Source organism: Grus americana, chromosome 1 (assembly GCF_028858705.1).
Source record: "Grus americana isolate bGruAme1 chromosome 1, bGruAme1.mat, whole genome shotgun sequence".
In the NCBI taxonomy this organism is placed as follows: domain Eukaryota; kingdom Metazoa; phylum Chordata; class Aves; order Gruiformes; family Gruidae; genus Grus; species Grus americana.
Genome location: NC_072852.1, coordinates 67,135,115 through 67,151,043, shown reverse-complemented (window position 1 = coordinate 67,151,043; position 15,929 = coordinate 67,135,115). Strand labels below are relative to the sequence as shown.

Below are 15,929 nucleotides of genomic sequence, written 5' to 3'. Positions count from 1 at the left end.
AGCATTATGAGTCCTAAAATTGTCAAGCTCCTCCCTCTTATTTAGGTGCTTTGGTGTGTTTTCTCTTTCCTCCTTACCATCTCATGAATTCACTTTACTGCTACCTGCTCCTCAACGTTTCAGCGCATACAGTGAAATCTTAGTCCTGCTGGAGGCTATATCTATTTTACAATTTACACTGATGGGGCTAGATTTCCACTTCATACTTGGAGTAGATCATATAGTTGTTGCTGAGCAGCAAGCATATCCAAAATAGAAATGGCATGTGTTCCTATTCCCTACCTCCTGCTAGCACCAGTGTCTGTGTGTCCACCCTGTCAGCAGTGTCAGGGAGTATAAATACCATTAAAACTAACTTTTTGTTTGTTTTCTGGGGTCCCTTGCTGTCCCTGATCCGGTTGATGATGGCCCAAGGGAGGGTCAGGACCTGGGAGCAGCAGCTGTGGGGCTGCTGAGCTTAAACTGATCACAGACCCACACCCTGTTAGCACAACTTCTCTTTTGTTGGTTAGCCGGTGCCCCTTTGGGTCTAGAAGGAAATTTGGCACTTTGCATCTGACAGATGGCCTCTCAAAGAGATACATATAACTGGCAGATGCCTCTCCCAAGTGATCAGTTAGGCTTTAAAACCAGCTCTTGGTTTCTTGGTGAGCTTGAAAAGGGCTGTGTGACTCCTCCATCAAAAAGCCTGCCTTGAGGCATTGTCATGTAGAATCACTGCTCTTGGCTTCTTAAATTGTGGATAGAAAATAACAACCTTCACAAGAAAGTTGTAATTGGGGAAAAAAAAAAAAAATTGCCATTCAGTCCAAAATACCCCAGAACACCTCCCCTCTTTTATTTTTCTGAGCTAATCTAGCACAAGCAATTTGGGTTCGGTATTTTTATAACAGTACCCAGTCAGCCATGGGATAACAGGTGATGTAGAGTGGGCAACGGCCCCACTGCAGAGAGTGCAGTCTCGAGTATTTCTTGCTCAAGCAGTATTCAGTGCTGTGGGAATAATGAGAATGCAGCAAAATAAACCAGCTAAAGCGTGATGTTAAGAGGTAGTGCCCTGTCCACCCCTGGCTGCACGTTCCTGCCCCATGCTCTTCATCCTGACAGGAGCCTGGGGGAGCCCATCCTGCTCCCGCAGCAATGGGGTTGGGTGGATGGCAGCAACAAGATGTCATGAAGGGAGCTGGTGAAGGGTCTAGAGAACAGGTCTTATGAGGAGTGGCTGAGGGAACTGGGGTTGTTTAGTCTGGAGAAGAGGAGGCTGAGGGGAGACCTTATCGCTCTCTACAACTACCTGAAAGGAGGTTGTAGCCAGGTGGGTGTTGGTCTCTTCTCCCAAGTAACAAGCGATAGGACAAGAGGAAAGGGCCTCAGGTTGTGTCAGGGGAGGTTTAGACTGGATATTAGGAAAAATTTCTTCACCAAAAGGGTTGTCAAGCATTGGAACAGGCTGCTTAGGGAAGTGGTTGAGTCACCATCCCTGGAGGTATTTAAAACATGTGTAGATGTGGTGCTTAGGGACATGGTTTAGTGGTGGACTTGGCAGTGCTAGGGTAATGGTTGGACTTGATGATCTTAAAGGTCTCTTCCAACCTAAATGATTCTGTGATTCTATAAGCAGGAGTGGCCTTTGGGCTGTGGCTGGCCCCTGGGTGGACATAGTTTTGTCCAATGGTACCTGGAGAAATTTGAAGGCCAGTATAGGCCTGAATGGACTGTGGGAAGACTCCTCGTGGAGAGTGCTGCATTTGCAAGATGTTATCAGCCTTCTCCAAGGCACAGATGTGTCATCATCTTTCTTTTTACCCAATGTGGTATTTAGAAATAAATCCTCCCACTTTTCTAAGAACTGTTTAATGCTACTGGAGTTGCAGGAGACAGATGAGTAGCAGAGTTTTAAGTTTAAACAAAATGACCCCCACAATGTCCTCCTCATGGCAAAAGTTTTTCCAACCAATTGATATTTTGCTATTTGCAATGATCATATGTTAGTGTATGACATTATTCCACAGAAATGCAGAAAGATCACATTAACTGAACCGTGCTATATACTCTGAATTTCCTTTCATGCTGTTTTGATACAGTTTAGTTCAGTAAAGTTTCTCTGCCTTTGAAAGAATTAGCTAGGAATATTGCAGCAGTGGTTGTTACAGGGTGCTAATATTAATTATAATTAATTATAATTTATATGTAATTAACGCCTTAATATAATGCATTGATTGCTATTGATGCAGACAAATCAAACCATTATTTTTCATGTCTTCACCAGATAAATATGTATGATTAGAGATTTGTAGTTTGTATCAGTTTATAAAGAAATCTGTGTAATATTATGTGACCATGATACTCAGCAGGAAAATTAAATACCTAAACAACAAGAATGTTCCTTATTTCTATTTTTTGATACATATACTTATATATGAAAGTCAATAAAATAGATATTTTATAGGGATTTATATGTAGCAGGATTTACAGCATTAAATATTATGAGTTTCAAACCCTGTGATAACTACATAAATGGGCCATTTAATTGCCCTTGATAGAAATTCACCTTACTACTTTAGATTTAGCAGTTCCAATTAAATGCATTGAGCATTTCAGATGATTGAATTATTAGGTGTACTGTGTTTTATTTAAGAGCCGTTGCTGGTGAAGAAACTTAAAACATACGTTATCTTGATCTGGCTTCTATTCAATATGCTATAGCTAACAAATATATGGCTTTTTTCATCCTTGTCTTTGATAGTGCTGTCATTTTGTAAGTAAATCCATGGAAGGGAAAGATTATAGGTACTTATCTTTTTCTACAGATTTATTTTCAAAGCTATCTTGTGCACAATAGCATCTCTGCTTTTTTTCTGGTTTTGAGATAATGAATGATATATTAAAAGCTAAGGAGGTTGCTTTCATGTCAGAATCACACATAATTTCAAAAGTTAGTGATTTCCGCTTTTGGACAATAGGAGCAGTATTTGTGCTCTTAAAGTAGTATGCCAATACAGCTGGTTAGATCACATACGATATCATGAACTCTAATAATTCCACCTGAATGAAACGTTCTGAAGAATGAGATCATATAAATTCAGATTAAAAAGGAGGATGCAGACCTTTAACAATGAGGAATATTAATCTTTGAAACAATTTATTTTGGGATATAGAGAAAGAGAAGCAAAAATGGTTCTGTAAGAGATGCTCCATCCCTGCTTAGCTAGGGTGTCTGGATCTATGAGTCATCAGGAGGACTGGGGCTGCAAATTCTGCAAAAGGGTCAGGCCAGGTCACACTAGGTCACCAACAAAATCCCATTATGGTTTTAAATATATCTAGAAACACGGAGAATGTCATTCTTTTAGTTCAAGGTGAGTATTCCTGTATATGACTGACAGAGGGAAACTTTAAGGCTAAAGGACCTTCTTTGGGGACTTACAACAGTTGATGGTAAATAAAGGAAAATGGTCCTCACTCTTCTGTTCCTCCTTTCGTCCTCTCTTCTCTCAACTTCCTTTATCCCTTTGGAATGAAAATTCAGGACCTGCTGGGGCATGTTTGGTATTTCTGTAGACCACCTGGTGCTCCCTGGCTTCCTCCCTGCCATGGCAAGTCTCCTTCTGGGTCTTTTCCTTGTGTTAGCTTCCTCTCTGGGTCCTTCCATCAGTAGAAAGGAGGACGGCTGGCTTTCCAGTGGTGTCCTGGTGTCCTGCTGCATCATGCTGGTGTGAAGAATTCTCTGTATGATGCAGAATTAGATGTTCCATTGATTACAGAAAACAAAAAAATATATACCCATAATTCACATTAGAGGCTTCTAAAGAGGAGATATAATTGGGCTTTAAAATTTCTTCGGGTCTATCCATATATTCTAAAAGCAATGAATCAAAGATGCTTTAGGATTTAGTTATTTTTTCCTCATTAATTTCTCATTAATTCATTTGTACTTGCATATCGCCAAGTAGATACAAACAATATTTTAAAGAGAAGCCAAAATCATTTATAAGTGGAGTTAATATTGTGATGGAATGATCCTGAAGGAAGCGCCAAACCTGGTTTTGGCCAAAATTGAGCTGACAGGAAATCGAGCGCCACCAGAGCTCACTTCTCACCTTGGAGATGAGAATACCCAGCTTCAGGTCACTGTCCCTTGCCTGGTTTGCTTTCCTTCGGTATGTTAATAGGACACAAGAGTGCAATGAGCGGCTTCCTCGGGCAACACTGGGGGTGTTCTGACAAAAAAATGACCGTGGTGGAATCATATATTTTTTCATAGTCCTTCCTCATCGTTTTCAAAATTAGACGCTACCATTCTTTCATTTTAAAGTACCTTCTCACTTGAAATTACTTGATAGCACACAATGTATTACAATGTGTCTACACACGCAATTAATACAACGTGCTCTGTATATAGCATATGGAATACAGCATTTTAAAAGTCCATGCTGAATCAAAAATGAATAATGTATTCATATATATTGCATTTAATTTTGATAAGAAGTACAAAAGTTTATTATTTAATATTTATATTCCACTGAAGCTCGGAGACCTGTCAGGATTGAAGTGATGGTGTTACTATACAGAAATGGTAAAACCTGGAGGTGTCTTTCACTTTTCGTATATGGGAAGTCTGAAAACGTATCTAAGCACTAGTGGATAGGTGACCTGAACAGACTTTATCTCAACTGAGCCTTCTGTTTTTCATTTCTTATGGTCTGTTCTGTTTCAGGTAGGTTCTTTAGACGTGCATTGAGCTATGTGAGTGACATCTTCCACAATTAGTGCTCATGTATAATTAGATGCAATGCTGACAAGGACTCTGTTGTTTTCTATAGTTTCACAGAAAGGCCTTTTCCTTCTTTTTTTTTGGCACTGATCCATTAAAACCGTTGCACCATTTTCAGCTGGTGACTGGGACTGAAAATAATTTACAGCCTTTAAAACATTGCTCGTGTATCATTAGCTCCACCTCTTGGATTAATTTGGTTTTAACAGATATAGTAGTTCAGAGGGGAATCCTCTCTGGAAAAGTAAAAAGTCCTGAGGCAGTGCCCTACTAAAAGCATCTGGCTCAATTGCTGTAAACTCCAAGTTTAACGTTCAGTGCTTGATTACCAGTAAAGTTTAATTACGAATTATTTTACTAATAATTTGTGTTACATTGTCCTCTAGTGGTTCATATAGATAACTGCCCTGCTGACAGACTCCTTTTGCCTTGTGCTTTTAAATCCTCTCATACTGTTTTCATACAAGTCCAAGTGACCTCGGAAGAGGAATGATGCAATGGCCAAATAAAATTTTGCATCTTCCTGCCACTGTATCAGTACAGCAAGATCTATCCTCTATAACTGCATATTGTCTGCTTAAGAAATATGTATTTAAAATAGTTCAAAATAACTACAGGGAGTTGTGAGAAAATACTGTATTTATTCAGAGCATTGGATGGAAAGAAATATATCCTTCTTACTGACAGTAACAAAGAATAAACTCAGCATGAATTATTTTTTTTAATAGGTTGAGGACTAGTTCACTTCCACAAAATGCATCGAGATCTCGTGTGAAGGAAAACAGAATAGCACTCCAGCATGTCCTGTGGCTACTCACTCGTAAACCTTGATAACTCCAGGCTTTTGCCCTGTAACGTGCCAGCGCCGCGTTCCACGGGAAGCAGTGAAAGCACTAGAGCGGTTTGCAGCTGGATGTTTGCCAGCATAGTGCAGATGTTCACAAATAGGAGGGAGGGATCTGGGAGCACGAAGAATAATGCCAGCGCGTTTGCAGTGACAAAAAGCACGTATTACATTACTTTGAAGAGGTGATGCCGCATTCTCTAATCCGCTGAGTTTGTTTGGCCCCTGTGGCAGAGCGAGAGGATTGCTTCTTGGCCCTGGTCACGGGGAGCACGGCAGGCAGCACGGCAGACGGGATGCTCCGACTGGCGAGTCTTCCCTTTTCACACTGTTTCTTCCTTGACCAAATGCCGTGAGTAATGATGAATAGATTGCTCTGCAGAGAGAGTTTCTCTGTGTGTAAGAGGAGGAGGAGCGCTATAAATGGTTCTGTTTATACCTCCAAGGTTATGTAGGAGAAGCAGCAGTTACAAGTGGTGAAGGAATGTGGGTTCTCTCTTCTTAAAGAAATGGTGGTGCACGCCAGCAAGATGATAGCTCATGTTTTCTGTTGCTGTTTGCAGTAATAGGAAAGACAAGGGATTACTATGACCTTACAGAGTTAATTTTTGAGGCTTTTTCAAAGTAGCATGCCTTGTACTCTATCAGGGAAATAATATATCAAGATTCAGTAAAAATTCTTTGCTCGGGTCCTCCATCTCTGGCCACCTTTTTTTTTCTTCCTCACTTTTGGAGAGGCCTTCCTTTCAATCAGCAGTGTTGATGGCAGAGCTAGTTTGCACCATGAGCGGACCCTCGGCAGCCGCCTGTCCTGCATGGTGGTGGTGAGCTCGCCCCGGCGAGGCGCAGGCAGCGCTGCTGGGAACGGCTCGTGGCCGCCACACCAGGAGCTGCGCGGGCAGAGCTCCTCCGCACAGCTTCGTGCTCCCGGGGCTCCTGTCAGCGCTGGATGGATGTCAGCCAACATGGTTTGCTATTCATTCCCTGGGCCGATCATCCTCCAAACACCGGGAGGGTTGCAGAGCAGCCTAATTATACTTGACAGAGCGGAGTTGTGCGTTTGGTGTTGTCCACATATTGCCGCAGACTTGCATGTATACCCACGCCTAGCAAGTGTAAATAACCGCCACGGCTGAGAACGTGATGACAGAAACAAAACGTATAGAGGCAGCCCTGAGGTATAAAATGCCTTCACGTTGTGAAATCATCTGTGGTGCCATTCTTACAGTTCACTCAGAGATTTATTAGGCGGTGATGGATGCAGGCATATTTGCAGGGAGTTACTTGTGTCTAATGCTCTGTGACTCTTCTGCCACTAGGGATCTTCACAGTTGCCATCAGTTAAGAAATTAGGTAGTTTCTTAATTAGCTGCCAGGAAGGAGGGTGAGGCTTAATTTTAAAAAGCACTTTTGTAACTCTTGCATTGACTTTTTTTTTTCATGCTTTGCGATGTTATTTTCCAGGGATGTAGAATTGTTTATTTAATGTAGGTGCTAAGCAAAGTTCTGTTTATACTTAATTCAGAAGATGGGGTTTTATCCTTTATATACCAGCGAGTGAGTTGTACAGATTGATCTTTTCAGAGTTCTCTTGACTACAATTTCTGCTGTAATGAAATTTTAAACACTTGACTTTTCCAGGTAGCTATCAGGCCAGTTGTTGCCCTCCCTCCACACTGGAATCTTTTACAGAAACCCACGACTTCTTCCCAGGTGTGCTCTTCCTGAGACCCTGGCAGCGAGGGGGCTCTGCCCCATCGTTAAGGCCGCAGTAGCGCTTCCCCCGTCCAGCTGCTGTGGCACCGCTCAGGTTCCTCCTGCAGGCAAGGAGAAGATGTGACTGGTTACGCCTATTCCTATTAATCACGAAAATGCAGGCTTGTCTTCAAAGTAGAGGGGGAGGTTGCTCCTACCAAGCGCGTCGGTCGCTGTTCTCTTCCAACTGTGTGTTAACTCCATCTTCCCGTAGTGCATTTTGCATCAAGATTATGTCAGCAGAGTCTTTCCAGAATAATCTGACCCTTGATGGCAAACTCGGTCAGAGCTGGAATCCAGTGGAAGCAATTTTTGGTGAAACTGATCCCTTGTGACCTCTCTCCTAAGGTTGTCTGGGAACTGTACGTGCTAATGGGAAACAGAGTGGTGACTTTGTGCGTTCTCAGACTGCTGGGTGTGATCCTGCTCAGCGCAGCAATGCATTGGTCAGGTTTGTGACGAGCGCTTTACAGCCGTCTGCCCGGCAGGTCCCCCCCACCGGCCCGTGTGCCTCTCTAACGCCCGCAGATCCAAACGTGCGAGCGCACCTTGCTCAGAAACAGATGTCTCGACAGAACAGATGCAGTTACTCGTTGCTTTTCTGTGTGAATGTAGAAAGCATCCTTCAGTGGAAAACAGGTGGTAATTTTATTTAAATCCAACTGTATCATAGAGCAATAAAACTAATGAGATGATAAAGCCTTGCCAGGTTTTCCATTTCAGTAAGCGTCTAACCTTGAAACTGTTTTAATCAAGCTTCCTTATCAGATGTTCTCATTACTGCGTTGCCAGCACACACCTGAAATTACTGCTTGGCCTCAAATTAAAAGGCGATGCTCTTTTGATTTGCACTATTAAATCATTTCTATTGGAGGATTAATTTTTTGTTTTGGCTTTTCTAAAGGCAGCGTGCATTGTTAAAGTGGCTGTGCATGAATGGTAATGTACGTGCATTTTCTCTCATCAGAATAACGAAATGGTGGAACTACAGAGGATACGAATGAAAGATGAAATTCGAGAGTACAAGTTTCGAGAGGCGAGGCTCCTACAGGACTACACTGAGCTTGAAGAAGAAAACATCACTTTACAGAAACTGGTGTCCACGCTGAAACAGAATCAAGTAAGCATTGAAAGATTCAAGGAGCTATGCTGAAAAATGGCACCATTTTCTCCAATGCTCGTAATTCGATCATGCAGAGCACTTTGATAGAAGTTTCTTTGTATGTTTTTTCAGTTGAGTTTTTGCTAAACGCGTATTATAACTGTGTTATTGGCCATTTTTGATGCATGGGGAGGCCCTTGCCTCAGTTTTAGGAAAATCTTAGTGGAATATTTCATTGCAGAACTTTGTAATAGCAGAGAAATTATTACAATAGATAGAATTGCATTTTTCGCTTCCTGGTTTTCCTCTCCTCCCTCCCTGCACGCTGAACTCAGTGCCCAGTGGCAGAGTTCAGCCCTCTGTTTCCTCTCAGTTGGTTTCCTGCACATCCTTTCCTCTTCTGAAGTGGAGAAAAGAGGAAATAATCTTCTCCTTGTTCTTTTTTTCTTCTTCCCCCCCCCCGCTCCTCGGTTTTCCTGTACCAGTGTTGCTCTCTTCTCAGCCATACTAACCTGCAAGTGTAGCAAGTTTCAAAAATAGGCGAAGGGACATCAGACGTTCCCAGTTTGTCTTTTGTTTTCCTCATTACAGCAGTTTGCAGCTGATGGCAAACCAACACACTGTAATTCTCACTGCAGTGCAGAATGCACCCCGAGGTACCGTTGCAAACAGCAGCCCCATTGCATCCAGATGCAAGCAGTCGTGGGGTCTGTTCTCTCCTTCCTACAAAAGCACAGCTCCCTTTGCTGCTGGATATAGATACTGCTGAGGGAGTAATCAAAACCACACTTATCCTTTAAATTGAATGAAAGAGATTTGTTCTCACATCAGAAGAGTTAACTTGCCGTGATCAATATTTAAGTACCCGAGTTGCATGATGTAACACTTTCTGCCTTTTAGACATTTCCAGACCAGTGCAACACGGCACGCCGTAACGCCATTTCCTTAACGCTAGCAGATGGTAACAACGCTGCGTTGCAGCCTCTGGTTTATGTCCTAACCTACTGCCTGGTTCAGTTGGGGCTTTTATCAAACAGCCAAGACTGTCACAGTCTCTAAAGGCAGCCTGGGAACAGACCTGCCTTATTCCTGCAGGAACACGCGGTACTGTTTCAGCTATCTTTTACTGCTATTTTGCTGCTCTAGCACAAATGCAATTGAAACATTTAAAACAACGAAGCCGTGCTGCGGGGAATACGCAGGTAATAGAAAAGGGTACGTCGTTTCCTTATTTATGAAGATACCCAGTTTTCCATACTCCTGAAACTGAATTTATAGCAGATCACCTTTGTGTCAGAGTTATTTACCAAGCTAGCAAATTCCCTCTTTGAGGCATGGATATTTTCCTCACCAACCTCCTAGGAGGCATTTTCACACTATCAGGAAATTATGGACTGTCCTAGTTTCCCCCAGAAGAAAATCGGTTGGCAAGTGTTTATATTTGTCATAATATTTCATTCTTAATGAATCCAAATGCTAGCAGTCTGTGGAGAGAAAAGCATTGCCACGTTTTTAATGGCTTTAAAAATCAGTCATTTTGCATCACACGTCCCCGCGCTTGTGATTCCTAAAATAGCTTTGATCTAAAAGGTAAAATTTCAAGAGCGTTTTATACTTTAATTTACAAAACCATACATTAGAAGTCTTAGTGCTAAACTGTCGTTATCTGGGTTGGGTTTTTTGGTAGCTTTTGTAAGCAAGAATCCATGAGATGGTAATCATACAGATAATCTAGACCTCTAGTTTTCATATGGATTTAAAATTTTAAAAGGTTTCTTTTTCCATGTCCTTAAGTTATAAACATAGCTACTTGATGGTATTAATGATTTTTCAGATGGACCTCTCTCTCTAGTTAGGAAAGAGATCAAGTTCTTTAATGCAGGTTTCAAAATATCATGGATTTTCCTTTTCTATTTAACATTTCCCAATATGACTTTGGAACTTTCTTTGTTGTTTGAAACATTTCCATTCTCTGGGTTTGAAGAGTAGTGCTTTGGTTTTTAAGTTTGCCTTTCCAAAGGCTTCTGAGTACAAGACTTTTGACAGGTTGATAAAAATTCTACTCCAGTAGGAATGGTTGATATTTCTGTTTTCACCAGAACCTTATTATAGTTTGTTTAAATATATATATGTCAAAGAAAAGATATTCTAGATGATGCCATAAAATTGCAGATAATAATGCATATTAATGCATTTGAATGAGAAAAGCCTCAACTGAACAAAGCTTTTTTTATGGAAGCATGAAAATTCAGTATTTCTTTTCCTCTTTTACCAAACTATTGAATTATTTCACCCAATACTGGGAATTTTTTGCATTTAGAAATGAAAAGGTGGATAAGTAACAGGATTAGAATTGAATTAAAAATCAAAGCACGATCATTTTTACCAGGAGAGTTGGTCAAGCATGGACAGGGACCTTTAGAAACAAAGCTCTTCATTTTCTCTGCTGTGGGATTTTCCAGCAGTGAAAAGGAAGATGAGGAGGGCCAGCATGGGCAGGTGTTCTGCTGTGGGCATCAGCAGTGCCATCTAGATATTGCTCAGCAACTGGTTTTGAGCTAGACTGGGTTTACCTAGGCTTTGCTTCTTGTTAGGTGCAATAGAAAGGACTGAATAAATGTGGGAGCTGCCTTTTAAAGAAGAGAGAAGCAGCTGGGTTTTTTTCTCAGCCCACACTGCCAATAAATATCTTGATAAAAGACTGCACGTCGGTGCATGGCAGGCAGCCTGCCCTCTGAGAAGGAGAAAGACCGGTGAGTCCCTCCAAGCCCGGCGAGGCTGCACCACGTCGCTGGGGGAAGTGCTTCAGGCAGCGCTGTCAGAGCAACAGGTTGCCAAGTGCTCCGAAATGCCACCCCCAGCACACAGTGCAAGGATTGGAGGCCCCATCCCTGGAAGTGTTTAAGACCAGGTTGGATGGGGCTTTGGGCAATGTGGTCTAGTGGAGGGTGTCCCTGCCCGCAGCAGGGGGGTTGGAACTGGATGATCTTTGAGGTCCCTTCCAACCCAAACCATTCTGTGATTCTGTGCTTCTGTGATTCCATGATTGTGTGGCTGGATAAGCTGTTTACTACGCTTGTCTGATAGTTTAAAAATCTCCAACAATTTGGGGAATCTTAGAGTTTAAACTGATTGCATGAATAGTTTGCTGTTTAATTTTTAAAATCAAATGCTTCTTGAATAATGGAAAGGCTTGTGTGACACAGAGAAGAGAGTTGAGGCTCTTCTGCAGTTTTTGTACTTGAACACTACTAAGATTCCGGATACTTTAGAGTATCCGTGCCTGAGTGACTTTACATTTGGTAAGAATTTAGATAAGAAGTCGTCTTGCGATTAATAAACCTGACTATATTATCCTGTGATCTATGCATACCTTGATATACCAACATTGCTTATGGCAATTCATAATAAATCTATGGTTACGAGGATATCTGCTACTAAACAGCCTTCTGTCCATGACATACATCACTTATTGCATTAAGTTACTCAGAAAAAGGTGTTAAATTTCTTCATTCTCACATGCTGAAAAAGTGAGCAGTGGAGGATTTAAAAGAGTGAGCTCCAGTTGCATTTTCTGTGCAGCCAGTTCTTTGCAGCTGCAGGCAATGTCTGGTATTTCAAACTGTATTTTCCTGTAACACCTATTTCAATAAGGCTGATAAGTGGCAGGTTTTCATGACTTAAGTTTTAGTATTATGAATGTTCTTTGTCTTGTCTAATTCAGGTTGAATATGAAGGCTTAAAGCATGAGATTAAACGATTTGAGGAGGAGACAGTGTTGCTTAATAGTCAGCTAGAAGATGCCATCCGGCTGAAGGAGATTGCTGAGCATCAGCTGGAGGAAGCTCTGGAAACTTTAAAAAATGAAAGAGAGCAAAAGAACAATCTGAGGAAGGAACTCTCCCAGTATATCAACCTCAATGATAGTATGTATAATAACCATATTAATATATCAGTAGATGGATTGAAGTTTGCAGAGGACGGGAGCGAGCCCAACAATGACGACAAAATGAATGGACATATCCACGGGCCTCTCGTGAAACTCAACGGTGACTACCGAACTCCCACGAGTAGGAAAGGAGAATCTCTGCACCCTGTCTCTGACCTCTTCAGTGAGCTCAACATATCAGAAATACAGAAACTGAAGCAACAACTCATGCAGGTAAGAGCTGTATTTAATGTCCTGAAGTGTTTAGACACCCATCCTATGGACCCTACTGCCAGCTTTTGCAATGATTTCCCTCATTCTTGACCACGTAATGTCCTGTTCTCAGACTTCTGCTTCGGTGTTTCTTCATATACATGTTTTGCTAGAAGTATCCCTACTAAACAGAGTATCTGTCTGCAAACAGTCAGTGTGATCTGAGCAGATGTTTAGTGCAAGGAGGAGAAAAGGTCCTAGCTACTGTCGTGGCAGATGGTTAAATTCTTTTTTTTCCTGCTTTGATAACGGGAAATGTCCAAGCAATTGCAAATGGAACAAAGTACTCTTCAATATGACCAAAGCTATCTGGAAAAAACCCCACTAAAATCCAGACAGACTTGATTATGCTCCTTTGCAAGTCAGAGGGAGTTTTTGCCATTAAATTCAGTTTGAACAAGATTTGGCGTACCGTCAAGAGATAACAAAAGGAGAGGTGCGTTCCTTTTAATAACTGTGCACTCGGAGAGCACGTGGCATGTGAGATGTCACAGAGTGCCCTTGTCCACCCTGGCAGTCCCGGCGGATGCGCAGGCTGCAGGGGGTGCCTTGGGGACCATACAGCCACCATTTGGTCTCCATTCAGCCCAGCCCAGGCATAACCAGATTAGGAGCCTGGGATGCAAGCCAGACAAAACCTCAAGCTGCCAGCCCCGATGCTGACGTTGTCTTAGAAAGGGGTACAGTGCCACGCAGAGCAAGGGTCCCACGGCCCAGGCTGTTGGGCATCTTCTCTGCCACAAGAGCTTGAAAGGTTTTTGGCACCGTCAAGGAAACATTCAGCATTTTCTTGCTGCAGGCTTCCAAAAAGTGCCTCTTCTAAAGGGAGTAAATGTAAATCGTTTTCTGCTTAAAATGTAAAAGGCATTTCGGAAGTAAAGTAGAGCAAACCAAATTGTCAGTGCTTGTGAGAGAACAATAAATCCCGGCGCGGTCTGTCCTATATTTGCTGAAGAGTTAATTGTTCTATTTACTTCATTGCCAAACACACCGTGGGAAGTTTCTATCTGAGCTATTGTTACCGGAAAGCGGCAAAATAATTCACTCTCTCCGACTTATTTTGAAGTTTTAGAAAGCAGGCATTCTTTATTGCAGCGCAGGGTGCACAGGGGATAACTCCACCTAACGCGCACACCCAAAAGACAAAACTAGCAAGTATTTATACTATGTTAATATACATATTCAGTATATTTCCGAGTAGTGCTTATCACATTCATGGATTGTCCAGGAACTTGTTAGCATATGCTAATGTCTTTCGTGCCTGTTTGTTGGCACCTCCGGGTGGTCGTCGGGGGTCTTCAGACTCAGCCCTGGTATCACGTATACCTTACCCCTCAAGGCTGGTTTTGTGATCGCCTTGTAACTTTCTTATCTTTGCGCATCTGTTCTTCCAAGGCCGAGCTGTTTAAAATGAGATTGTTCCAGAGCTTCTTATCTTACAGCTAATTATTTTCTAAGTTACAATGGTTTCCCTTTTGTTTGGTTACATCTATTGAGCAATGGCTCTAATTGCTTGAATTGATCTTAATATTTCAATATTCACAGGTATCACTATGACATGGCAAATGTTGATGACATCTAGTGCTTTGCACAAATATCTTTGATGCAAGATATACATAATTTAAGTGGAAAAGCTTGAAATTTGGAATTTTATTTCTGTGAAAAATTCTTTCAGAAAATTTTTCAGTATTAAAATGTAAACAATGTGTGTAGTTTGTGTATATATGCATATATAAAATTATGAATGTGTATGTACATATACATTTATGTATATAATATATGCATATATATGTAGCTTTTGATTTTATTCAGAAATACAATGTTAAAATAAAAAAACCCACCTTCAGAAGAAATATTTTGAAATGGTGACATTTTAAAATACAGCATAAGTATTTTCAACCATCATTTACAATGAAGTTTATGCAATATAAATCTGGAGTGAAAGCTGTTTGGAAATGAAAAAAACAAGATCGGGTATGTTTTGTCTTGATTTTATTAAATTAAATATTGAGCTTGATAAATCAGCAAACTTCTACTTGAAAGACACTGCAACTGTTTTGATGGTCTCTGACTTTAACATTACTTATTTATTTTACACACCATAAACAAAGTGTCAGCCTTCTCACAGTCACTAGCCACAAACTGTCTAGGGTCCTATGGGACCCTAGGAGGACCCTAGAAAATAAATATAACCATTTTTTGGTCACAGCAGCTTTTCTGGGCCCCAGCACCCTCACTCCAATAGCCACCACTGTTGTTCAGTATTCTAATCATGTTTAAGGGTTTAAGGTTTAAAAAGAAAAACTAGACCCAGTTGGAAATCTGATTTCTTTAGAAACTGAAAAGGCTTACTGGCAAATGCTGATGTGTACTTTTTTAAAGTGATCATCTCTCTGGAGTTGCATCAGCTCACCTTGGGTCACACGAAGTAAATGTGAAAAATTCCTCCAAATTTTTTCCTTGTAGTGGGTGGGAGATTTAATTGGGTTCAAGCTGACAAAAGGTAATTCTTCAGCAAAATTGGATTTTTTTTTTTTTCTCCTCCACAGTGTCTTTGCCATGTGGTGTTCATTCAGTCATATCTCAATATTTGGTCTATGTTCCTCTTGTTTTCCTTGAAGAGGCTGTACTATGACAGGGTTGCTGAAGGAACTGACCCATTTGTGGGAACTATTTTTATGTCTGTAGAACAGTAGGCTCCTTTTTTTGAGAGAATTAAACTTCAGATTGTCCATTTTTTACATGTGTAGCAAATTTTTTCACTGCTCAATCTCAAAAAGAAACCTTCACCAAAAAAGTTAGTACGACAGATATCATTCCTTCTTGCAGATTTGGGCTGCTGCTGCTGCTCCATGATCTATGCTGGTCCCTAGAAGAGATTTAAGTTCAAGTGTTTTGTTTCTATCTTTTAAATCCACTAGGTAACAAATACCTAGCTGAAAATTCTCATATTCCAAGATTATTTTGGAAAAGCTCAAGGCTGTCTGCTCTGCTTTCATGTTTGTTGTCCAGTGAGAAGAATTATCCATGTCATCTTTAAAGCCTAGGAATCCTCTCTTCCTTCCATGGCGATGCTTTCCCTGTTCCTGAGGCTGACATCATATTTGGAAAACTTGGATTAAGTTCTCTTAAAAAGAAAAGAAAAAAAAAGAAAAAAAAAGTAAAAAAAAAAAAGTGGCCCAGGTTCTGACACTCTTCTCCAGCTGCCTCTTACTCTCTGACAAACATGATACAGCTGAGACTCAGGGTTCTT

At 41.2% G+C, this 15,929-nt stretch overlaps 1 protein-coding gene across 5 annotated transcripts in view; it reads left to right on the top strand.

Moving 5' to 3' along the window:
• The window catches only part of BICD1 (BICD cargo adaptor 1), a 185,999-nt gene that overhangs the window by 121,883 nt on the left and 48,187 nt on the right, over nucleotides 1–15,929 (top strand). For all 5 annotated transcript variants that reach the window (XM_054842780.1, XM_054842818.1, XM_054842789.1 and 2 more), the window contains exons 3-4: nucleotides 8,341–8,493; nucleotides 12,200–12,637. In XM_054842780.1, coding sequence (XP_054698755.1) covers nucleotides 8,341–8,493; nucleotides 12,200–12,637 — 591 coding nt within the window. The remainder of the gene's footprint in view (nucleotides 1–8,340; nucleotides 8,494–12,199; nucleotides 12,638–15,929) is intronic.